General features: G+C 37.4%; 1 protein-coding gene across 2 annotated transcripts in view; it reads left to right on the top strand.

Moving 5' to 3' along the window:
* Positions 1-249: 249 nt before the first annotated feature.
* arhgap42b (Rho GTPase activating protein 42b) overlaps positions 250-27,056 on the top strand; it is an 80,374-nt gene continuing 53,567 nt past the window's right edge. For both annotated transcript variants that reach the window (XM_085430660.1, XM_085430659.1), the window contains exons 1-2: positions 250-533; positions 24,968-25,063. In XM_085430660.1, the coding sequence (XP_085286786.1) occupies positions 380-533; positions 24,968-25,063 (250 nt within the window). In that variant the 5' untranslated portion in view covers positions 250-379. The remainder of the gene's footprint in view (positions 534-24,967; positions 25,064-27,056) is intronic.

Genomic DNA, 27,056 nt, shown 5'->3' with positions numbered 1-27,056 from the left:
TTCGCTTCTTATTCTTCTTATTCATTATTATTATTATCATTATTATTATTAACGTAATTAGGAGGTTTAGTGTGAAACGCAGAAATCAGCTCAATTTTTCAAAATAACTTTTTTCGTTGCTTAAGTTAATGATGGACCTACCACATTTGTTGTAATCTGTCCAAAACTAACCAGCAGGAGTCATACGACCACTGTTTTTTAAGGTAGCCGACAAAAAAAGCGAAGAAAATCAAAGCGGAAGTGAGGAACTAAGCGGAGCAGGAAAAGTTTTTAGGGGGAACTTAGAAGTGGCTATTACATCGGAACTACGTGATGAAAAGTAAAAACCTTTGTATGCCTAGTTACAGAGTTTAAAAGCCAGCGTTGCCGTTGAGGGACAATGGGACTCCCCACTTTGGAGTTCAGTGACTCTTTCCTGGACAGTCCGGACTTCAGAGAGCGTCTGAAATGCCATGAAATAGAACTGGAGCGGACAAATAAATTCATCAAAGACCTCATTAAGGATGGGAATATGCTAATCACTGCGCTCAAGAGTAAGTAGCCCAGCGTGGCCTTTTTTTTTAATTCTTTCAGTCCACAAATAAAACTACCTAAAACCTAGAGGCGACTTTCAATTAGCGGACACATTCATTATATTTATTTTAAGACTTTTGTGCTAGTGTTTGAATGGTCCAGTCTCTCTTTGAACTGAAGCCACCGGGGGCTGAATAATTGTTGTCCTACTGGGAAACATTTATATTACTAGGAAAAAGCTTAAATCTATACAAAAGCCACATAATTCATTATTAAGGTTGTTGCAATGCAAGGGATTTGTTTGCTTTGTGTCTGCTTCCCTGGCTTCAATGCATGCATGCAGAGGCTTGTCTAACAAATCCCAGTGTCAGAACTGTTAGTGTCATATAAGTGGGTTTCCTCTGCTTTAATATTCAATCATAAAGCCACTTTCTGACATATGGATAACAATACTGGGGGTTAATTCATTGATAGAAAACGTTTTTTCTCTGAAGAGTCACCGCTCAAAAGTAAGGAAAATACATATTGTGGGCTTTAATGTCTGCATGAGGATGTCAGTGAGGATGCCAGCATTCAATTTGAGAGGTCATTGTCCTCTCAAATTCCAAGTTAGGTCTCAGATTCCACCGTGCTGATTAAAGTCGACTTCCTGCTCTTTCCCTGTGGGGAAGGAGTTTGGTCTGTTAACGTCAGAAGTGTGTCTGTGAAATGGAGAAAGATTAGAAATATAGGTCTAATAAAAATGGAAAACAGCTGGGTTGAAATAGAATGGGAAGGGCACAGCATTGTGCCACACTGCGCACACTAACCCATCACTCACCACTGTATTTTTTTTTCCACAGTTAAACTCAACATGGGTCTGTCAGACTTTGCTGTGAGACGGCATCATTCTTGTCACGCTCTTGCCTTTTTAATCACCATTCCTGTATGTTTTGCTTTTTGCTGCTCTTGTGCTTGAGGCAGCGAAGCTGAAATTGCACCTTAAGCAGGGAGTAAGGTTGCAATATCCAACAATTTACACATTTAAGCGGATCTATTATGCAATTTAACAATTTTTTTGTGTATTTCTTCTTGGACTCTGTTAGAGTCCAAGTGTGATTCACAGTTCAGAGTTATCTTGTACTACTTGGTGCAGACCCCAAATTCATAGGGTTTTTTTGAGACAAGATTTTCACCCTTCCTTTTAGCAAACTTTCTTCTGACTGGGTGGCCCTGACAAGCCAAAGGTTTCAATGGCAAGTGAGCGGTGCTCCTGTGCTCACAGCCATTGACTGTTAATATACCATACCATGGGATAGTAAGTAAAACTAGGCTTGTGTCTGCTGTGTATTGAGCACTGAACTGAATTTTAATAAAGCACAGTCATGGCCTAAATTATAATAGTCCAAAACAAATTAATTTGATCTCACAAATGACACGTCTTGACTTAATTAACTCTTCTGGACTAATCAGCCAATTTGAAAAACAGGACACTGATGCTTATAATAACCACATCTTTGTTTTTTCAGTATCTAGTCTGGCAGAATGAGTTTAATGGAAATTTATATTGATAAATGAACACAAAGGCATACAGTGTTTAACAAAGTAACTTTTAAGTTTAAGCTCTTTGCGGTGTTGTGCTGTATTTCTTGCTTCTGGTTTCAGTTCCACATATTTGTACTAAGCGTACATCAGATCAACAAAAGTGAGGAGCACTTAGTATTTGTATCACCCTACCATACCGTTGTATTGCTGACTCTAGTATTTCTCAGGGCAGCTGAAGGCCAAACCTATTTCATACCTTTTTTGCAGGAAAACTGTTCCGTCAGTGGACAGGGCATCATAGGTGGACAGTAACACCCTTCTCAATGTTTTATTCACAACAGGGAGGATATGTCAAAGGCCTGCGCAAATTGTTTAATACCAAATAAGACATTAAGACTTCAAGATAGACTATGCAGTGGCAAGACAGTGGCAAGTGGTTTGAGACTTTGATTGCCTTTGATGGTTTTATTGATGTAGAAACACTGCATAGTTAAGGTTTTAATAGATCCCAACCTACACACCCCTCCATCTAGCTGATCTGTTGCTATATTGAAGTTTGAAATGAGAAATTCTTATTAACCAGTGTTTCGTGTTAGTGCGTCATCTTCCACAGTAAATAATCCTTAAACATGACCACAACATTACCAGTGTTTGAGCTACTTGGAAGGAATTTTCCATTGTGTTTGTCTTTCCTTTGTAGTCATGAGTGTCTCAGTCCTTTAACTGAATGCCCAGTTTCAGTCAGGAGTAGGGAGAGAGTGCAGGAAGTGAAGAGACGGAAGTAAATTATTGATGGTCTTTAACTTGGGACGCCGTAGAGGTTTATGACCCTTTATGACCTGTCATCAGCGGTGACATTACTGGAAGATATTTAATGGATCTTTTTTCCTGTTATCATCTCATGTTTCACAGCTGTAAAGTATCCTATAATGTATTTTTCTTTAAATGCTGTCTGAGTGAATGAGGTCTGTTGAGCCAGGTTGTTAATGTATTACCTGCAAAGTGGTTTGACATGTGCTGAAACTGCACTAACTGGCTCCATATAAAGTCAGGCATATGTTTGTTATGGGTAACTAAAGAGGGTGATTTTCTGGCTTTTAGAATTAGTAAAGAAATTTTGTGACTACCATTGTTGCAGTAGTGAAGGAAACACTTTCGTCTGGAGTCTGTGACGTTTTCACATTTTAGATGCACTCTATTAGTTGGGCCAAAGTTTAAGTCATTTTAAATGTTTAAATACTTACCTCACACAATATCTTTAACTTTCTGTCATCAGCTGAAAATTAATTCTGTAATCTGGTAACAACCCCAAACATCCAGCCAAAGTCGTAAAAAACGATTTCTAGTCATATGTAGAACAAGAAGACTAACAGATGGTATGGCCCCCTCAGAGCTCTGGTCTCAACACGGAGGTGGTCTGGGATTACATAAAGAAACAGAAAACAGTGAGACAGAAGGACTTTGACTAGTTCTCAAAGATACTTTAAAGAAAATACCAGCCAAATACCTTGAACTGCTCCACTTGCTACATCTTAATCTCTGTGATGACTGTTAAAATATACCTGTAATGTGCATATGAATGTGCAAATGTTTCCGTATGCTCACGAACCAGCCTTGATCGTGCAGTTACTTTATGCAAATACACAGATAAAAGAAACTGTAGCTTTTCATGAATCAATCACCATTTAGATATTACAAATCTCTGTACCTTTGGTACTTTATATAGGCTCAGTTTCATGAAGATTGGAAAGGCTGTCTAAGCTGAGGTCAGGAACAAACATGACACGCATATATTACGATCATTATGTTATGATATGCAAGATACAATCAAAAGGTTCTTTGACTGTGAATATACAACTCAAAGACCTTACCAATCATCTCTAACTAGTGACTTGTTGCAGGGATACACAGCTCCCAGCACTCCAGCCACTTTTGAAGCTATTCTTGAGGTCCTGTTCGTTAAGCTCATCAAGGACAATTCGTCATAAACCCTGGATCACTTCCAATCTGACAAAATGGCAATACTTCAGCATAAATGTTTTGGGGCAGTCGCTGAAATCTGATGGGATATGACTGCATTGTAGTAGTCAAAAGGTTGCCATCTCACCACAATTCAGATACCTTTAGGTAGAGCAGGGCGATATGACCAAAAATATTTATCACGATATACATTTGAAAATTTGTGATAACGATATAACTGACGATATAATTTACACTAGACAAAATACTTTACAACTCCACAACTTTATTAGTGCAAAAAAAACCCCATCAATGTATTTTCATTTAATAAACAAGCAGCTGTTTTTTTATGTGCATTAAAGTTATATAAAAATGTAACAGTTCAAATGCAAATTCCTTGCTGACAGTTTAACCAAAAGGCATTTCCAGTGGAAATTGGCTGACATATCCTCAGCATAACCATGTATAATATCCAACGACGGCCCGCTAGCATGCGCTACCAAAAATAGTGCTTTGTTGTGTATCTGACGGACGAAAGCTAACCCAGTTCCACACTACTGAAGTTGCAGCATTTTTACAAACCAATTCTGGTTCATCCGTTTCATTCAACAATCCGCTTTCGCCGCCATGCTTTTTCCGACGTGTGCGTATGAAAACAAAGGCACTGCGCATGCGCGTTTTACCCATATTCTATCACGATATTTAATTTTTCCCAAAATTATACCGGTATTGCCGTGAACGGTATGATATGGCCCAGCTCTACCTTTAGGAGCCTGAGGACATTACAGTAAAACTTGCTATTGATAGTTTAACTTTGTAAAACCCTGCTAATGTCCAAGAAAACAGAGTAGATTCTCATCCTACTCCTAAGGTAATGTGCCTTCAGTTTTAGAGATTGTGACTTCGTCTATTTTTAAGCCCAACTCTCCTCACTAGGAATGATTCTTGACGTCAAGGTTGTCTGAGAATCCATGCTCTATTGTGAAAAATCTGTGTTACACAAGTGGTGACATTACATAGAATACATACTGACACATGTTGCTCGCATGTGTCAGTGCTATTCCCAATTTATCACTAAGAGAAAAAAATGTAAACTTCTTTGTCCCTCTTCATATTAATACTAATGATGAAGGTTGTGGTTTAAAGATTTCTGAAACACGCTGTTTAAACAGTGTTATGTATCAACAGTGATTTGGTCAGGCGGATGTAAGTTGCACGGTTTACACCTGTTGTAAATTACTAGTATTTATTATACCCTATACTTAACTGTATTAATTCACTAATTATCACTTTGGGAGAAGGGTGGGAGAACCACAGATACGAGGTAAATTATCATACATTTAACATGTGGTTGGCAAGTTTATTTTAAGAGTATAAGAGCAGAAAGCCACAGAATTGGAGGCTAGTGTCTCTTATATGAAATCTATTTGGTACCTTCTGTAACTTATGTGATGACAGTGTCTTTACTATGCAGCAAATTGTTTGATTAACATTACAGGTTCTACAACATCCTTTAAGAAATTTGGACACAGATACTCTTGCTGTATTTTCTATAGAATGAGTTAAACCATGCTGCAGTAACAGAAAAAAGTGAATAGTTACAGTTACAGAGAATATACTCATGGTTGACAGGCTAGTGACATTTATAAATATGTATGAAGAACATGAAAAATGATGAGCCATAGCTGGTCATACTTTGGCAAGGGGATCTCTAAAGACCTACGTAGACACACATTCTTTTGGGTGACAGCTTGTATCCGTCATACATAATTTGTACGTATTTGTAACACAGTGAACAAACAGTTTGTTCCTTGCACTTAGTGTCATCAGAATGTACTTTGGTTAATTGTGCATCACCACACATCCTCCAGATATCCACTGTTCTGGCCCGGAGCTTGGGGTTCCCAAAAAATTCAATCCAAAATTCCAGGTGTTCCAGATGCTGTCTAATGTTATCTTCCTGCAAGATAACAAGTTCTAATTGAAAGAAAAAAAGATTTCTAGATCTTAAGTATTAACTTTTGTGACATCTAATGCGTTTCAGTGAGTGGAGACAGATGAGCTTAGTATAAAGTGGAAGACATGGTTTTATTATGCTACCTGATAATATATCTCTGCCACCGCCCCATATCCATGCCTTTCAGCAGTGACGGAGTGATGCTTCCTCCTTAGGATATACAATAATGAATGGCTGACACGCACGGGGACTGTTATTAAAAGAAATCTGTATTTAAAAAATATGTAAACAGCAATTCTTCCAACTGTGCTTAAATAATTTAATGCTTTTATGTAACTCAATATAGTTATAATTAGTTGCTGCTATTTTATTAAATAAAAAGATGACTTGTAGGCTTTTGTCAAAAGTGATTTCACAATAGCTTTCAGCTTTGGGAACTCTAAGTGTTTGTTTGTCTGAGGACAGATGATGCTCCCAAGGCTCAGCCACAGGAAATGTCCTGTAAACATGCTTGTATAACCATCCCCCATCCGCCCTCAGATAGCATTTGGCCTGACATCATTCTGCTTTACTGTGTGGGTGTGTGTATCTGCTTTCTTAGTGTCTGTGTCTGTTGGACTGTGACTAAGGCAGACTGTGTGTTGCCGGATTATGCCATTTATAATATATTGGTGCTACTTTGACTACATTGATGAATTTTAACTCATGTAATGGAAATGAAATGTAGAGGTAAATTATGCGACTTGTTTAGCAATAAAGCTGAGAGAAGCGGTAAGCATAGCTGCTGGAGACGTGGATAATATGTGAACAGATTTTGATAAAAGGATTAGACGTTGTATTCCTAAAAGCTGCTTCCCTTCAGACTGTGCAAGAAAATGTGTTAGACTTCATATTGAGGTCTGTTCTGAAGCACTCTGTTGTTAGTCTGTCAGTCAAACTGATTGTCACAAAGAGTACACCGTTCTCAAGTTCACAGTTAGCTGACTTACACTGAATGCCAGGTATTGTGGTTATGTATTTCACCTCCATAACATTCAAAATTCAATAATTAATCATTCAATATTTTTTTGTGTGTGTCATCCTGAATACAAACTGAAATATATAAATGTATATATAATACTGTGTAAAATGTTTCCGAATCCCCAGGCAAGTTAAGATTTTGCTTGGAAAATTTGAAAGTAGGTGCAGTGATTTATTCAAATGTGTAATACATGGAAATACAATATAATACAGTGAAAACGGAGTTTGTACAATTCTAGTGAGCTTGAAAGTCAATATTTGGTAGGGCAACCTTCCCTCCTCAACTCAGCCTGAACTCTCATAAACAAGGTTTCTAATAATTTCTTTAAGAGCATTCAGGAAGTGTTCTCAAGGATTCTTGAGGAAATTCAAAGCTTTTCTTTGGATGCTGGCTGCCTTTTGTTCCATTCTGTCAAGAAGGACCCACACTGCTTCCATAATTTTGTGGTTGGGGCTCTTAAAAGGCCAAGAGGCAGTCATGACTAAGTGTTCCATTGGATGGTTTTCCTATAGCAAGTGCTTTTAATGCATTAGAAGTGTGTTTGAGATCATTGTCACATTTGGTCATAATTTTGTCATTCACACTGTGTCAACTGAATAGCTGGTTTAGGGTTGAAATTAGAGCTGGGCGACAGAACGATAACGATATGTATCGCGATATAACTTTTACTCGATAGAGAAATTAAACTATCGCGTTAGACCTCGCCGCTCTTGTCCTCTTAAAGAAAAAAAAAAAAAAAGCAGAGCCGAACCAATCACAGCCGCAGTGTCACGTCACGTGACTTGTTACATACAGCACAAGTGCCAAGCCGCACATGTGTATTTGTTTGTGAAGCAGCCAGCGGGTAATGGAGGAAATGAGTGTGCCGACTAGAAAAATCAACCGAGCGTGACCGAAGGTTACCGAAGAGAAAACAGATGATGGTTCCAATGCCGGAGAGATTGTCGAACGGAAGAGCCATAGAAGTTCCGTAGTGTGAAGGTATTTCGGCTATTTCAAGTCTGACAAAAAACAGAGTAGCGTGCACTGTAAATTGTGCCGAAAGCAAGTCTGGAAATACAATAAACTGGTGCATGCGTCACACTGTGCGCCACGTTATTGTTTCGGTGAAATGGATTTCTACAATACTGTTACTGTTAATTCTACTCTCTGCAGTGTTTAAATGCTTACATATACACACAGTTACTGTCCCTCCACACATACGACTGGGTTCTGCTTCTATGCCCCAGCTTTGTTTACTTTTTCCCACCGAGGCTTCTAGACTTCTGATTGGCCAACATTTCTGCACGGTTAGGAATCTAGCGCCACCTGCTGCTTTGGCATGTTCATAGCAGCGTTTTCCTTCATTTCTGCCTTTATGTGTGGACGGGATTATTTTTTAAAACGAAAACGGAAAATCTCCGTTTTCAAAAATACCCGTGTACATGTGGACGTAGCCTCAGTCTCTGACTGGAAGCGCTAATTCGTCATTCGGCTTTTGTCAGACTAAAGTAACTGTTAAAACTGTTTGAAAAGCTAAGCTATACAACAAGGAGAGATTGAGAATTTCCTTTTAGTTCTCAGTTTATTTGATATTGACAAAAGTTAGTCAGTTTTGTCTGTTCTTCTGTAAAACAAACTAAGATTTATTTTTAGAATTAATATTTTGTTTCTAAGTGGAATTGACAATTTAGTCGTCTGTTTCGTTTGTTCTATTTTGAAACTTAAACGCTTTAGCGGCTGCCTTTTGTGTAGTTTGCAATATTTGCCTTTATTTATCTGAAAAAGTCTCATGTTCCTTAAGTACATCTACCCTGTTGAACTTCATCCATCCATTCGCGTCCGCTTAATGGATGAACTTATTATGGGAAATAAATATTTAAATAAAAACAAGCTGCTGATTATTTCACATTTTACTTGTGAGCAACGGCACATTTAAATCTTACAACTATAGTTATTTGGCTTATATCGTGATAGATATCGTTATCGCCTGAAATGAAAAAAACATATTGTGATATGAAAAAATCTTATATCGCCCAGCTCTAGTTGAAATGCAGCCCTATTACAAAAACCACCATGATTTACAGATGGCTCTAGATACACACTGTGGTACCGCTTTTATTGGTGACATTTTGAACCAAAAATGTCATCACATCATAAGACATTTTGCCACGTATTGTCGTATGTAGTTTGGTATTCTTCAGCCTTTTACCTCTTCCTTTTCTTAAGACTGGGTTCTTGACCGCCACACTTCAAGTGAGGCTGCTTCTGGGGCGTTGGTGAACAGTAGATCAGCTGAAGAGAGGGGTACATCTCTTGGGGCCTGTGTCAGATATTTGCTGGGGGATTTTTTCTTAAGGATTTGACTTTCAGATACTGTTCATCTGTTGTAGATAGTTTTTTAGACCTGACATTTCATTTTCTGTCCTCTACTTGTCCAGTTTTCTCAAACTGTTTTGTCATGTTTTGAATGACTAACTGTTCACCGTGCTGAAATATGCCACTCTTTTGAAACCACCTTGTTGGTGGTCCTTTTCGTTGTCCTTTTTCATAGATTGAGCTAAACAAATGGGAACAAATTGTGTTTTTGGAATAGGCTGCATTTAACAATTTTTTTAAAAATATAATTTAAAATTGGTGCCTGTTGTGCGTTGACATAACACTGGTTCATCCTTGGAGTAAGGTGTCTTTTATCCGCTTGAATCGTTCATAGGTCAGTGTTTAGTGACAAGGCCTAAACTGTAAAAAAGCTAAAAGGCTAAAAAGCTAAATGTCCTTCGGAAAACTTGGAGGACAACTCAAGACCGCTTTAGAAAAATGACAAGAAAGTCTGACTCCTTGGAAGCAAAATGTAAAGAAATGATGGGTGGACTTTTTCACAGCAAATGTATACTAAATGTGTACCAGTATATACTGACTAAAAAGATGTGTCCTTTATATTTGTCCTCAGTGGGTTGAAATAAATAAAAAAAAGTGATATTTTTGCAAACTGAATTATCTTTCTTTAAAGTCTGTACTTAGCTGTTCTTTTACTAAATACATGCTTTGTTAAGTCTTATATTGAAAAAGGCCTTTGAGAACTGTTACTACTGTTACTACAAAGTAGTAATCGAGCTGATTTTATCAGAACTTTTTTGAGAAATAAGTTCATCTCTGTTAGAATTTGTACCAGATGTGTTCTCGATGTGTCTTCTGAAAGAAAATCTCTCAACTCAGTCTAAAGGCAGTAGACCTGGTGATAAATGGTAGGTGCTGGCCTGTCTGCCTTTCTTTTTTTTTTTCAGTCCCGCAGAATTGCAGGGGTAATAACTCTGATCTTTTTCTTTCGCGCTAAAGAATAGGCTGTAGCATTGCATCAGCCTCACATCAAAGACTCAGTGTCAGTATCTTCCATCTTCTAAGTTGTTTTCAGCAATTTAGATAGCTGAAAATGATGTAGATGTGTATTCTGCATGAATATGTGGGGAAAGATGGTGTTTTTCCTCTTTCATTCTGTGAACTCTAACAAATTTGTTGAAAGAATTAATTAGCCAATACTTAATAGGCATAAAAGCAGATTTTTGGATATAAGTCATTGTAAATGACAAATTCACTTTAGTGCATAAAATAATTGAGACATACCTAGCTTCACAATAATGACGTGCAGTTCTTCTAAAAAATACTAAATTGCTGGATTAACTTCCTTTGTTTTGAAATGAGAAAACAACTGTTGTAATTGGAACATGGGGGACTACCACGTAGGATTTTAACTGTGAAGTATTTTGTAGATATGCTGTGGTTTCTAAACCCAAGATTTCAAACTGAATCTCTTCCATTAGTGCTTAATACATTCATATTAAGACCTCTCATGAGTTGCCAATTTATTATCCCATCTTAAACCACATTAGGGGGTTGAATCTGCTAAAAATACTAGAGTTACTGTGTGACTACTACAAATGCAAGTTACAGTCATTGCTATGTATCGCTGACAATGCCATTAATGGCACATGATGTCAACATTTGAGAGCTATGTTTTTCACCATTCACCAGTAACAACAGACTATCCATGAATCCCATTTATCTCTAATGAACACGTAAAAGTAAACAACAATCTGCTGGAAATTGTAATTACATAGCCATGTGTTTGTGGAAATCCTAAGCTCTCTATTAGTGTGGGGAGTTTTGTTACATAAATAAACTATTACATTTTGGTTACAAAGCTATATTGTTAGGCAGGGTTTATTCTAAGTAGGCTAAGATACAGCTGATTACCATGCCATGTTAATGACCTGATCCAAAAAGGCCTGAACAAAAACTAGTAGTAAACACTTTAACTGCCGAACTCCAGAATTGAGTAAAACTGCCTGTTAAAGGTGTTGCTTGATGCTACAGCTGGATATATTAGATGAGGCTTTGTTTCGAACAACAGCTTGCGGTGGGAAAGTTTCGGTATGCTCCGTGAGTGCAAAGGACTGTCTGCTGGCTCTCCCCTGCTGGGTGACTGACAGGCAAACGTAATAGTAAGCAGGTGGAAGAGGCCTTACCTGAAGGGCCGCTCTTCCATTACAATCCCTCCAAATGGAATCAAAGTGGCACAATGCACCCCACTGTTGCATCAAATAGATCTCCCCATCTCTCATTAAGCTTGGTGTGCAAAAGCTTTCCCCTTTGAAGACCTTCTCATCTGAAATCAGCAGTGTCTCACTGACAAGATAAAGTAGCTACGGTGTTTCTCATTGCAATGTTGATATATAGGCAAAGAGTGAGCTGTCTCTACAAAAAAAGAACATTATTGCAGATTGCTTTTTTTTTGTATATGTGCCTCAAGGAAGGCAAAGATGTATAGCAAAGTCAAGGAATGTAGCTTGTAAATGTGACACAGAATATCTTAAACTCACTGTGAGTCATTTGGGGGAAGTGAAAACTTGTAGCTATTTAGCACAAACTGGAGACGAGTGCATAGTAAAGCTTTTTAATGGAACACATTTATTCCTGCGACTTAAGGTTTTAAAAGCTTTTCTGAATTAATTTGTGTTAAGGTACTTCATTATAACCCCAAAGAATTATTTAGAGGAGTGAAAGCACAACAAGGATGCTGCTGTGTAATTAGTGTTATAATGAGTATGTCAGTCACATTGTACGGTGAACCGGGAGTGCTGCAGACAGATGTTGTAATATGCCTGAAATTTAGCAGGTCAATTGGATAGTTTCTAAGATTCTTTTGAGATATGTTTCTTGAGTTTGCAGGGATTTTTGTGTAGAGGAAGTCTGTCAACTTTAAAACTTATTTTGAACTTAGTGAGGGTTTCAGAAATGTAATTGTTTCATAACCACCATCTTTGTGACTTGGGTTTAAAAGCTTGACATACTAGGAGGAAGTTTCTTGTATTAAACTGAAGCCTGGATCAACTAGAAATTGCTTAATGGATTTTAACATAGTATCAGTGCGTTTTACAGAAAATGAAGTAATAATGTTTGATTTCCTGCTGGGGAAATTGTTTCTTTTTCATGCTTTGGATACTAAAACCCAGGAGGGTGTTAATTTGGTACCTTACATATAAAAGTACCATAATCATGATTATGTGGTTCAACCAGACATAGAAACTATATGTTTTATTGACTGAGATATAGTTGCCACCCCAAAACTAAAAATAACTGAATTGCTCTTGTAGAGTGTATGACTGCTATGACTATCCGTATTAGTCAAGTCCTAATAGTGAAATAAGTATGCAGTGTTTGCAGGAAGACTTTCAGGTTCAAATGTAGTGTTGTCTGTGCTTTGTCAGGCGCTGTCAGCAGATGGAATTTGGTAGTATGAGGTTGCCCTGGAGATGAGATAAAGGTTGTACCCAGGGGGTTTTGTTGTGCGATGACTGACAGCCATAGTCCTTTCTCATATCTCTCACACTGGGCACTAACTGGCGTAGCTTTTCCATCCAGTAACGTCTTGCCTGGGTGGTCAGACTTCTGCTCTTTGATTAAAACCTATACAGGAGGATGGTACACAATACTATTGTTCCTTCAGTTACCTCTTACTGCATTCTCACTCTGAGAAGAATCATTGCTGCAAGTTAAATACTCTAATAGGAAAATTCAGTGCAGTGCAGACTGAGCCAGCTGTTCTAGGATGCCCTCTGGACCCAGTGGAGGTGGTGAGTGACAGGAGAACGGCGGCTAAGCTGTCATCCCTGTTGGACAACATCTCCCACCCCATGCAGCAGACTGTGACAGCACTGAGCAGCTCCTTCAGTGGGAGACTGCGGCACCCACGGTGTGGGACGGAGAGATTTCGCAGGTCTTTCCTCCCCACTGCTGTCAGACTCCATAATAAAGACTTTAACTGATCAAGCACACACATCCATACATATGCAATAATACTAAGTGCAATAATCCTTTCTGTCATCGTTGTATTTTTACTCAGTTGTATATAGTATTTGTATTTGTATTCTATTTTTATCTTATTGTATATTTATTTTATTTTATTCTACTGTATATAGTATTTCATTTTATTCTATTCTGTACAGTTGTGTACTGTATTTATTCTTATTGTATTCTAATTTTTGCCTCATAACTTTTGCACTGTCCACTTCCTGCTGTGACAAAACAAATTTCCCACGTGTGGGACTAATAAAGGTTATCTTATCTTATCTTATCTTATCTTAAAATGTGTGCTGAGTATATAATTAGACAACAATATTTTAAGGTGTTTAATGTAATGAGTAAAATCAGAAGTGGGTTGCTTCCTTTTTTCACCTCCCTTACTCAGGCATCAGTATTTTTTTCTTATACCAGTGTTTCACTTCATGTGGTAACATTTTCAGATTCACGCCTTATACGAGTTAGGCTTGTTCCTCTCATTACTTCTGTGAAAAACATAGCACCATTTCGCTACACAAATTGAAAGCAGAATGCACCAAATTCTTGTTCCTGACAGAATAGGTGTATAAGAATAAGATGAAATATTCAGGGAACCACAGAGACTATAGTTCCTATATACAATGTGTCCTTTGTTCCATATTTCTTCCTTTCTTACAGAATGAACTACTGATGTTTGGTAACAGTGTTACATGTGATGCATATTATTATATTTTCTTGATATGACCAATACAGAAACTGAATTGCTTTTTGAAGTTGTGAAGACTTTGCATTTATTGTATTTAGTGACAGTCCATTATGCATTGGAGGCTACAACTGCCTTAATTATTCATAGCATGCATTCAACAAAGTGCTGGTAGCATTCCTTAGAGTTTTTGATACTTATTGATATATGATAGCTTCACAAAATTGTTACAGATTTGTAACCAACACCTTCATGATGGATCTTGAAATATATGGTACATGGTTGCTTTTCTACTCTACCTGAGTACTCAAAGTACTTTTTACAACTTGTCTCATTCAGCCAAGCACTTCTTTCTGTGCTTTCTAGTACTTTCTATCTAACATTCACACACATTCATACTCAGAGAGCAGCTTGAGGTTAGTATTATGCCAAAGGCATGCAAAGTGGAGCAGCTGAGGATCGGACCACCAACCTTCTGATTAGTATATGACATGCCCTACCTCCTGAGCTACATTCACCCTAATCTAGTGACTGTGGAGGACATTTAAGTTGCAAACTCTGTTTAAGACTATATGAGTTATGTGACACAGCACATTATCCTGCTGAAAGTGCCCATTAGAACATAACAACACTGTAGGTATAAAGCAGGGGTGCCCAATCCCAGTCCTCGAGAGCTACTATCCTGCAGCTTTTAGATGCATCCCTACTCCAACACAGCTGAATCAAATGAATGGCTTGTTATCAGGCCTTTGCCAAACATGATGGCATGCTGAAGAGGTAATCAAACCATTTGATTCAGCTGTGTTGGAGTAGGGATGCATCTAAAAGCTGCAGGATAGTAGCTCTCGAGGACTGGGATTGGGCAGCCCTGGTATAAAGGGATGGACACAGTCAGCAACTGCCCAGTTAGGCTGCTGTGTGTAAATGATGTTCAAATTGGCCCAAGAGGCTTAAAGTGGACCAGAAAGCAGCCCTTGTCATTATACCACTAGGAGCAGCTCAAACTGTTCAAGGTACATGTTAGGAGAGATTCGTGCTTTCTACCTCCACCATATGAATGTTACAGCACAAATCAACACCGATGTCATTACCCATATTACAAATTAACATGTTTCCAATGTTCTAATACTATATATATATATATATATATATATATATATATATATATATATATATATATATATATATATCCTGGCCAAAATAGACTGTCTATTTACCAGAATGCCTTATCACTACCCAGTGGTACTACCCTGCCAATTTTGTGAGCCTGTGCCCACTGTAACCTCAATTTTTCTAATCTTAGGTGACAGCAGCCTATTGGGCACCAGTAGCAATGGAGTGTTCATGAAGTCTCTTGACTGGTCTTTTAATTCTTTAGCAGAGTAGATTTTCTTAGCCATGTCTGCATGCCAGATGCATTGAGTTTGCACAGGTGTAACAAATAAACTGCCCAGTGAGTCTGTGCATTTAGATGCAGATTTCCAACAGTAAACATTCATGTTCAAACCAATAAAGCCTGGAATATGTTATGCTGATTACACCTTTACTGTTTCCCTGGGGATAAAACAATTAAGCTGTTCATTTATCTTCCTTTATACTGATCCCCCTGCCATTTATCTTTGCTGCTGCTAGTTTCAGTGGGATGGTTTCTTTGTAAGTGGTTGTGCTATATTTTCTGGAATATACATAGTTATTTGTGCTAATTCCTGACCTTAGTAAATAATGCATTTAAATAGAAAATAAATACATAATTGTTGCGCTAGCTCTCGTTTAAACATTGCCCAAAGTAAAATGTGGTACATTTGTTTTCCCATTGAGGTATAGTTATAAGCAAATCTTACCAGAAAGACTCAAAAGACTCAAATCTTGTTCTTCTACTTCTTTGAGCTGCTTCCTTTAGCGGTTGCCACAGTGGATCAATTGCCTCCATCTCACCCTATGCCTATCATCCACCTCTGTCACACCAACCCTCTGCATGTTCTGCTTGTCTATATCCATGAACCTCCTCAGTGGTCTTCTTCTTTTCCTCCTGCCCGGCAGTTCCTTATTCTATATTCTTTGTTCAATATATCACAATTCCCTCCCCTGCACATGTCTAAACCATCTCAGCCTTGCCTCTCTCTTTGTCTCCAAACCACTCAACCTCAGCTGTCCTTCTGATATACTCATTTCTAACCCTGTCCGTTCTGGTCATTCCTAGTAAAAACCTTAACTTCTTCAAACCTGCTACCTCTCTGCTAGCTCAGCTTCCTGTCTTTTTGTTAGTGCTACTGAATCCAAACCATAAATCATAGCAGGCCTCACTACCATCTAGTAAGCCTTCCCTTTCACATGTGCTGCTATCCCTTAACCACAAATCACCCCTGACACTCATCTCCACCTTGCGCTCTCTTCTTCCATTCTCTTGTGCACTGTCCATCTCCACACCTTGTACCTTCATGGTTACAATTACTCATTCACACACACGTATGTATATTAAAATCTATTTTCACAAGCACATTTATACAAATATCTAATTTATTATAAGATCTAAAGTGTAAATCAATCAATCTTCATATCAATGTTCATTATATGTGGGTATAAAAAACTGTCAGTCACCTCACCTATAAATATTATACTGAAATACACACAATCACACATATTACACTCTGGTTTCAAAAAGAGCAGTGAAATCAGGTTTATTATATAGACCTTATATTGTTTCCCTAGTCTTTACTTTCTTTGTGCCCACGTAATTCATAACACAGCTGCAGAAACTGAATTGCGAGTTTGACTGCTTTGCGAGTAATAACAATACACACTTTTTAGAGGATATTATTGGTTCACCAGTGGTTTCTTTTTCAGTACTAATTAGAGTGAGTGAGTAACGAACAAAAGTATTGTAATTTTTATTAGCTATTCAAGCTATTCAGGAAAAGCGCTAAAGTATTGACCAACTTCTGAACTAGTTTGTGCCCAACTACTATGCTTATTATGGGTAATCTAGTAGTTTGAAAAAGGTTGAAATGAAGGACATTTTTTTACCTTTAAGAAAAACCTTAAAAATTGGGAGCTGCTTTATTTATTTACATTGCTGCTCATTTGCTGAGGTATAGTTTTGAGGAGATGCATAACTTGAATGCTAATGCTGAAAATATCCCTTTTTGTTTCAGTTTCATAATTATATATTTTTTTCTACAAAGCTCATTCAAAACCCTTCTTTTTAAGAAGAGCACCCAATCTTTTTAACAGTTTAATGTTTCCCATGAGCAGCCCATAACTCTGTGATTAAAGAATAGGAAATCAATACAAACTGACTCCATCACATTTACTTTTGATAATATAAAGATTTCAAGTCTGTGTCGACTCTTTCATTTGTTATTAAGCTGAAGTCTGTGAAGTCAGCTCAAGTCAATTTATTTGTACAGGCCAAAATTACATGCAATGGTTTACAGAGATATGAAACATAAAAACACATTAAAAACACGAAATGAAACAGAATCATCAACATGTCAAAGAGACAAAAATGAAAAGAGAAAAAAAATGAAGTACAATGAGCTAAATAAAACCCGTTAAACAGAGACACAGAGAACAAGAGAGAGAGATGGAATGAGAAAACATGCTTGCAAATAATAGTCACTGCAGCTGCATAATTAACATTTCTCTCCCCCATTATGAAACCATTGGACTGAGTAACTGAACATTACCTTTCTGAGCGACAGAAACGCCACCATTTCCTAAACCTTGAGCTCTTCTGAACCTATATTATTTGTAAATTCAGTTATTTTGAGGAGAGAGGAGATTTAGTATTGTTCAAATAAAAGTACATTTGTTCTATAACTATTAAGATTACTCAAGATGTGCCGTATAGTACTAAGGCATCAATCAATGTCAATTACCTGTGCAAATATTATTCAGCTATCAATATTAAGCAAAATGTTTAAAGAAGAACCTCTCTGAAAGTTTCTTGAAAGTATCCACTGACTTTGCTTCCTTAATATTTTGAGGTAGACTGAGTTTGGGGGCAGATTTAATGGATGTCTACAAATTTGGCAGTGGAATATCTAAGAGTGCAGATAAGGTGATATTTTGGTAATATTGCTGAGATGAAAGGCACACTTAATGCGCAGCTTTATGCTCAGTCACTCCTAAATAAGCATGACTCTTAACGTCTGGTTTTATCCTGTATGTTTACTTGCCAAATGAGCGCCTTCAATTTCATTGAGGTAAAATAATTTCCTTTTATCTTCATTAACTTTTATTTATTTATTTATTAATGCCAGTTAAATCCAGGGCTAGAGTTCAGCATATATAGTTGTGTGTCATTGCGTTACAGCAATGGCAACGTTATGGCAATGAATATCGCAGTAGCAGACCAACACACCTGAATTTTTCATCACCCCAAGAAGTGCCATTGGATTCCTGATCTCCACAGCTGAAAAAGAATTTCCTACTGGAGATATTTAATCCGATTCAGGAAATAGCATCATATTAGGAAAAACCTACAAGTAGTCATGATGGTGAATAAAGTAATCAAATTTGCCAAAAGCTAATCATAAATTAAAAACAGCCTTAGCATCATAGTTGGGTGTTAAATCTCTAATTATTATTTTGTTTTATTTATTTTTGTGTGAGGACAGGCTTGAATGCCTTCTGTTTAATGATTGTTGAGACAAAGAAAATAAATACAGTTAAAAAATATACTTTAACCTGGAGAGTGAAGGTTTGCGTTTTATTTCAGCCACACAATTATATTAAAAACAGGAGTGAAATTTGAGAATTGTCTTTAGTGCAGATGAAGAATGTGGTAGGTTAAAAAAAATTTTCTGATATATATATATATATATATATATATATATATGTATTCCTCACATTTTCCAGAGGTGTGATGTTCCTCATCTCAAGAGAACAATAGTCTAGGGTTGCCTTCATTATCAGCAGTAATTTTTCAGAAATAATTTCCTCTGGCTTTTCTGACAGCTTTGTTATAAGATGCAACACTTTCTTTACAAGCTAGTAGATGGACTTCTAATTGAGTTTTTCTCCATCTCCTCTAAGCTACTCTGCAGACCCTTTTGAGCTCCTAGATAGAGGTGGTCAACCATGGGGATGATTTAACAGAGCACTTTTTTCCTACTTTGATTGGCATAATCAAATCTAGTAAATTAATTAAAGTGCTATTTCTTGTTAGTCATATCATCAACTGAAGAGTTAGTATTAATTTTGATGTCTGAGAAAATGAGTTCAGATATATTAAGTTCGGTGCTGCTATAAAAGACCCTTTACTTGATACTTTTATGGGTTTTTGACCACAAGGAAAAATAGCACCAAAACACTGTAGAGCAGTATCAGAGAGTGGAATGTTGTAGATATGTACAGCACATATTAAAAACAGAACTGTGTGACCAGGCTCATTAACCAAAATATCCCATGACGTTTTGGCCATTGCTGTTGCCATAGATATAAAGCAATATCAAAAATAATTTTGTCGAGGATTTAAATTCTATTATTTCAGAGTATTCTGATAAGCAGTGAGTAGCTTTTTGAATTGTGGTTTGTGGTTTATTAATTTTAGAAATGAGAACATTGGTTTTGCAAATGAACCAAGAGTAACAACATTGATGTTGAAGCTGAAGAATTAAGACAAAAGGCAAAGACCATATCCTGTAATACCAAAACTTTTGTTGTAATTTTAATGTTGCATTTTCCTGGGTTTTGATAAAGGCTGTTAGGAAACATTACATTCAGGTGACTGTAACATTGGTAGGTTTGGTAAAGGTTGGGTTAATCTGAGCATCAGAGTTAAAAGATCATCCATTATTGATGGTCCTGTGAGCACACCCAGACAACTGCAGCAGGGCATCGATCTGAAATCTGCAGTTTTAGAGTCAAAGTGGGAACGATAGTAGCGCATCAATGGCACAATACATTTTCTGAGTTCCTCTCAGTGCTGTTCAGTGCAGCCTCTGCAATATTTACAAGTGGTCGGTCAAACTTAAAACAACATATTTTTATGAACACTTCAGTGTGTGGTCTATTCGAGAAGAGAAGCCTTGCAGTTGTCTTTCTTAAATAGATTGAAATTGAATGACTCAGTGCTGACTGTTAGGGTTAGAATAATATCAGACCTGTCAAGCAATTTCTGTTCCTGTGAAGTTTAGACCCTTTTAGTGAGGATACGCTATTTTGTTCTGGGTAGCCACTATATCTTTTATAAACTGTCAAGCATCCTCTTACAGGCAATTTGCAGCAGAAAATGAAACTCAAAGGTTTGCAACTTTGTAACTTGATGGTTGCTCTTAAACTTTTTTAATTGTATTAAAGATAATTTGGATCCTTCTTAACGAGCAAAATTCAAAGCTTTTTCAAGTATAAGAACAAACTGTATGCAAGCATGTAACCATAAACCTACGTGTGCCATTTACACTTGAGACCTGTAAAACCGCTGGTACTTAATAGTACTTAATGAGTCTTTTATATTTTTAATGAGTCTATTACATAAACACAGTTACTGTATCTGTGTCAAATTTATTTTTCTTTTAACTTTTGAGGGGTTTTTTTTAGGTAAAGACTGTTGAAGAGAGAATAATTAAGGTAAGAAGCAATTAGTGAGTCATTGTCAACAATAGATATGAGAACACTGCATACATTTGAACTGAGTGGGCTGGCAAATAAAAGGCAAAAGGCATTTTAGAATCTTTGCCTTGTTTTGTTTTTAATTATAAATCCAAAAGAAAGTTGAAATGTTGAAATATTCCCTCACGTGCCCGATCTTCACTCATTATTAAAATTTCACCTCAGCAGGCCCACACGTTAACCTTTACGTAACTGAGATATGAAACATATTAGCTTCAGTTGCACAATTAAAAACAGAGTAAAAATAACAACTGCAAGCAGGAATGAGGGAGCCAAGTACTTCCCAATAACAACTTCATGTGATCATGTCAAAAGTAAGGCTTTTTCAATTGGCTACATAATGCTTCTAAGGCTTAACCTGAAGATTATCAGGACTAGTTATGATGGCAAGTCAATTAGGCTGACATGACTAGTTGACATATCTTGACCTTGACACCCCCGCACTTTTACCAGATGCAAGCGCTACTAATTATAAGCAGAAATGTTGAACATTATTTAGCAATACCTTTTTCTTCTAAAATGTATAATATGATCACTTTCAATTTTCTTTGTGCTGTTTCTGCTGCTTGTTAATGTTGGTGACAGGGCTGCAGTTTACCGGATTTCCTTAAAAGCTTGACTTGTATGGTACTTGTTCTGGTGAGGAGCAGAGCCAAAGTTTAACAATATAATGGGTAAAGTAGATTAGATGAAAAGTTGTTGAAAAATGCAATAAACACTGCCACATATATACAGATATACGCAGCAGTGTTCATTGCCATATATGGCATACATGAGATTGCATCTAATTATAACATGACTGTGCAGTTTAGCGCAGCTACCAGGTTCCTCCACAATCACTAATCCAACGACACGAGGGTGTGACTGAAGTCGTTCTTTACAGAGCATATTCCAATACAAAATATTGTATTCACGTCTTTTGATTTATTTGTTCCTGTTTCATTTAGGCATTCAGTCTGAGAATTTCTTCACTTTTTTCCTGCTTTTTATGGATGCACTTCCTTTTATTCTGTCTCCACTGCCTGTGTCAACCCGTCTGTAATTCCCTCCCCCCACAGAAAGCGCAGAGTGGAGGAGTACTGGTAAATGAAAGATTTTTACCAGAAATACTTTTTATACTTAAAAGTCGACTGACTTGGGTCCACAGGAATTTCCTCAGTCTGAAGATCAGATGAATGATTATTAAGTAAACCACCGAACACACAGATAGAAGTTACTGAATTCATTGAAAAGTTAAGTTTGACGCATCGTGGCATGCTCAAGAAGTAGACATTAAAATGAAGTGACTGCCCCCAGTTGGTGTTCAGAGCTACAAACCAGTCAATTTGATTGGTTGGCATAGATTCTTACAGCAAAGAGACAAATAAGAAGATGGATAAGAACTCTTCTGGTGTCTATGCAGCTTCATTACTTGGCCCACAATTATAAGTGAGTCATGCGCTCGGTTAGCTTTATAGACGTCATCACTGTAGTTACTCTGACCCTTTCATTAAATGCAAAAAAACTGCTGCATTTCTTTCCTCCTTGTGATTTCAGTTGTAACTGTAATTAGATCTTCTCTTGAATCAACGCCCTGATTTCTACCATACATATCATTGGTTTATAGTGTACATCTGTGTGTAAGATGGAAACCAGATTTTAACTGAGTACTGTTTATTTTTGTTTCGTCCAACAGTTTAAAACTCCCTGGTGTAAATGTGAAGGTGTGTATGTCTTTTAATGTGTGAAAATATGGAGAATTTTTGTGTAGCTCTCATCCAAGCTGTTATTTGAGGGAGGAGAAAAATGAAACAATAGTAAGTTGCAAGTTGATGTAGCCTAATTGGGGAAATTAAGTACATTTTTTAATATCCCACATAAACTTTTGAAAACTGTTGACAAGGCAGGCAGAAAAATGTAGATATAAAAAAAACATTAATCAGCTATTAAATCGTTTCGTGCAACTTTTTTTAAGCAGCAACAGAAGTTAAACTCATGGTGAGGTGTCTGTCTGTTCCCATTTAGTTCTTTTCTTTATTCCATGGATCAAAGAGAAAGTGGGAGGTTTTATATAAGGCAGGTAGGGTTCAGGAAATGATAACCTAGTCTTTTTTTCCCATTGAGAGCATTAGATCAGAGACTGTTGAAGCACCTCTAATTCTTGACTGGACATGTTACACTCTGGTTGACTCATCAATCCAAACAAAGAGAAATTGCTCTTGGCTACTTCTGGCTCATTGCTATTAAGTCAAAGGTATAATACTTTGTATGAAGTAAACTTGTTCATAAACTTGTAGTTTTATGCATACAAATTTTAGAGACAAAGAGCTTACAACTGTGCTGCCTGCAACTCTAACAATGATTGCAGGACGTCAGCCTTGTAACTTTCTGACCGCAGCTTGAATCAATTTTCTTTGTTATTGGATCATATTTGGACCAGTTCACGTGCTAAGCTGCGGTGTTTTGTTTCTCATTGCCACATTTGTAAATATGCCTCCAATCTTTATTGGACTTTAGCTTGCTTCTATTCATCAGCAGTTATTACTAAGGCTTATAGATACTGTTGTCATATAAAAAAATACTATGAAATTCTCCTGCTGTATTGTTAAATTCTTGTGGCTCATTTAAATATTTTCAAAAATTTCCACTGGCAGTCACACGCACTTGTGTTTTCATAGCTGGAAGGTTTTGGAGTACAAAAAATGACAGTACTCTCTGGAGGTTGTCAAAAAAGACATTTGATCAAGTTAAACTGTAGAATACAATAAAATCATAGATTTATACCTAGCAGTGGGGAGTATCCAAGGGTGGAATTGTTCTATTGATTTGTATTTTCTGTGTGGGCTTTATCATTTTTGAGACAAAGGTTAGGCAGTTCATCTGGGCTTATTTTTTCAGATCCAGGTATTATGATCAGGCACCAGTAAATATTGCAAATGTGTGACTGTCAGTGGGTGTGTACATGGACAGACAGCAGTTCATAAAAGTCCATTATTTGGTTATCTGCTGTTATGAATTGTCAAGCTTTATGCTATTGTCAGTTTATATCTGTAGAAGTAGTAGGGCTGCAGTGATTTATCGAATAACTTGAATAACTCAATTTAAAAATATCCTTGACGCAGAGTCCTTCCTTTGATGACTTGGAGACTTGCAGTAGAAATGAATTTAGAGGCCTTTTTTTGCATGCCAGTAAAAATGTACATGGGTCAGTAAAACTCTGAGCCACTGACCTGGGCTGTTAGGCTGGACACTGAATTATTATTATTAATATGTACAGTATGAGAACACCTCTTTTCAGCAACAGGAAACGTTGCATCAAAGCACAGGTCAATCCTCAGTTCTCAGAATGTTAAGATGCTCACTTTTCTTAATTGAAGGCACCACATGCTATTTTAAAGGCTTACAGACCACACTTACTCATTCACTAGCACACTTCAGCGTGCAGGCAAACACAAAGACACATACGCATGAACAAACCATTGATCTATCTCATCCATACGATACTTTTAGAAGCATTTTTTGCCTCCTACTAATGTAAGAAAGCCTTTCAAAAAACTGAATAAAGGCTGTTTAATGAATGTTTTCATTTAGTTTGTGTTCAAAAGAGCAGTTGATTTTAAAAGACTTGACTTTTGTCTGTTTTGAATATTAATTGTTGCCCATTAATAAGATAAAAACTAGGCCTATTTATATGCTGATCTTTTATGATGCAGCTGTGGTGCCCGGGGAAATAATTCCTTGCAACTTTACAATAATTAAAGCAATGCTATTGGATGTGGTGGTTATCTTGATATGGTATAACCATATGAAATTTCTGTCATTTGACTATCCACACGTCAGTACAACTTATAGAACTTGTAGCTGTTGTCCTGGGTTCTGCTTTGTTTCCGCTTTGACAACAAGTTCTGGGAGCAAAAGTTTGGCACCCTTTACCAGGTGTTGCAAAATCTATTTCCAGTTATTGTGTGGGAAGGGATGGGGCACACGGCTTTTGCTCATAATTGGCAAAAAGATCTGTTATATGAACTGAAATAAATGCAGCAACAGAGCAGAAACCAGTAATTTGTCTCTGTGTCCACTAAACTTTTTTGATGTGGAACAGCAGAATATGTTTTGCCCGAAGTGTGTCTTGTTTTCAGCAATATGCATCTGCTTGTTCCCATTTTGTGAAAGTGGAAAAGCAAAATAAAGTAAAATCTAGTGCAAAAGCAAAGTCTGCGAAATGGTTATTGTGTATAGTCCAAGGAGGTTACATTAAATTTGCATTAAATTACATTACATTTTTCTTTATAATGTACAATAAAATTTGATTCATGTGTCTTCAGTGTGCTTTTCATCTGTGGTATGCCTCATCTGATGCTCAGCCCATCTGATTTTCCAGATCTTTCTGCTGCCGTCCAGAAGTTCTCCCAGTCTCTGCAGGAGTTCCAGTTTGAGTGCATAGGAGATGCAGAGACAGATGATGAGGTGAACATCGGTGAGTCCAGTTTAACAAGGCACAGAGTATTCATCTCCTGCTAAGGTTTCATCTCTTGCATCACATCAATCAGATTTTTTTTTATCTGATTTTTCTTTTATGTTTTAGTTTCAGTGGGAAAACAGTTGCTGCGCCCCCACATGTATCATGCGGGCACTTGTCTTGTAAAGGTCACATGCTCAAACGATTCGTTTATAGTTAACCTGTATATTAGTAAAAGTAATTAACGAAGAAAGAAAATGCTGTAACACTAATGCTGTTCATTTTTTCAAATATAATCCAGCGTGATCTTAGAATGGGGTTTGGCTTTGTGTATGGATGTTAAGCTTGTCTGCTGTGCATGTATAATTAATGCTATTGATTTGCTTATGATGCTTTTCCTGTATCTTTTCAAGCCTATATGAGATCAAAGGGACTAATTGTGATCAGTGTCAGAGATTAATGAAGGTGCAAACCTCCTAGCCTCCAAGAGGAATATGAAAGCAGCTGTGCAGAGGGCCTCGTTGGCTCTAATGGGCATGACTCCCAGTTTGGCCTCCTCTTCGTCTCCGTTTTTTGCACTGCTCATTATCCCCAGCTTGAGTCTTTCGCTCTGTGGAGCTGTAGACTGCTGAATTACTGTCCATCTGTGAGGGCTAGACTAGATATCGACCTCCTCTACAGGCTGTAATGTTCATCTGAATGCAAAATGAATAGTCCTTTTTTCCCCTCACAAAGCTGTTGTTACTGTGTGATGGCCATGGGTGCAGGAGACCAATTATATTTATTGGAAAAATCCACATCCAAATCTAAACCTCATTAGAATCAAGCACACTTTAATTAGAGACCCTTCCCTTGACTTCCCTTGTAATTAAGAATCTGATCATCTTAGACTCAACAATGGATGTTTTAGCAGCGCACCTGTAACTGAACCTTTTTGGCGATGCATGAAACTGGCACAGGAGAAATGGTTCTGATGACAGTTTCATGCCACGTGTTGGGAAGAATTTGTGTACTGTGTTATTTATAGACGTTGGCAAATTTGTTTGGGCAGCCTTTAATCAGGATCAAAGTAAAAATGAAAATGCAAAATAGTGTTTGTGTGATTTTGTGTCCACGTCTTCAGTATCCTTCCTGCAATACTACTCGGTTCATTCACCATGTCAGGGAGAAAAGGCCACGATTACTATTTGAGGAAAAAAACAGCCTGTTGAAATCAATCTAGTCATCAATGAAACTGAACTTTCTGACTGACATACCTAGACCCTTGTGTGAATGCCAGCCATGATCTTGATGCAGTATTGGTATAGTTCACTTTGATGCTCCTTACTTCCCCACATAACATTGGGATCCTGTATGTGCTGCCAGACAGGTTCATCTGACCTTCTATTGATTTCAGTCTATGACTTCCTGCAGTGACATTCACATTCCAAGCCAGAATGGGGCGAAAAGATTGATGTGGCTATAGAAATTTAAATCTTTAGAAAAGTTACAGCCCCAACTCATAGAAGGTCAATCCTTTAGTCGACAAGAACTGTTCAAATGTGGAATAAGTGAGATGAGCAAAAATCCAGCTCTGAAATGTTAAATATGGAACAGAAAAAGCATCATTTTAAGCACATAAAATTTATTGTAAACATACAGCTCTTGTTGTTGTCTAGCTACAGTGTGCAGAAAAATGTACATTTAAAAAGCTTATCTTCCCAATTCATCTGTTCCTAAGGTACTAAACTTTATTTAATTTAGTGATTCATCGGGTTTATTGCCTTCCCTCCACTTAGCAGTGAATGATATGCAAGTTATAACCCCACTTTGACTCCCATTTCCTTTCTTCACAGTCTAATCTTGTCCCATCAGTGGCTCCAGCTGTGCCCTTTACCCCCTGAGAGGTTTTCACCGTTGATAGAGGAACTGGTAGCATTAATAGGAGGCCAGCCTGCCTGCAGGATCACTGGCACAAAATCATTGCTCCCCGGTCTTTAAAAGCTTTGGTGTGTAAATGGACCAAAGTGTC

This window comes from Copadichromis virginalis, linkage group LG14 (genome assembly GCF_057382275.1).
Source record: "Copadichromis virginalis isolate Kocher_CV1m ecotype Utaka linkage group LG14, C_Virginalis_male_GT1.1, whole genome shotgun sequence".
Classification (NCBI taxonomy): Eukaryota; Metazoa; Chordata; class Actinopteri; order Cichliformes; family Cichlidae; genus Copadichromis; species Copadichromis virginalis.
The sequence above is the reverse complement of the archived record's forward strand: the minus strand, read 5'-3'. Positions and strand labels throughout refer to the sequence as shown.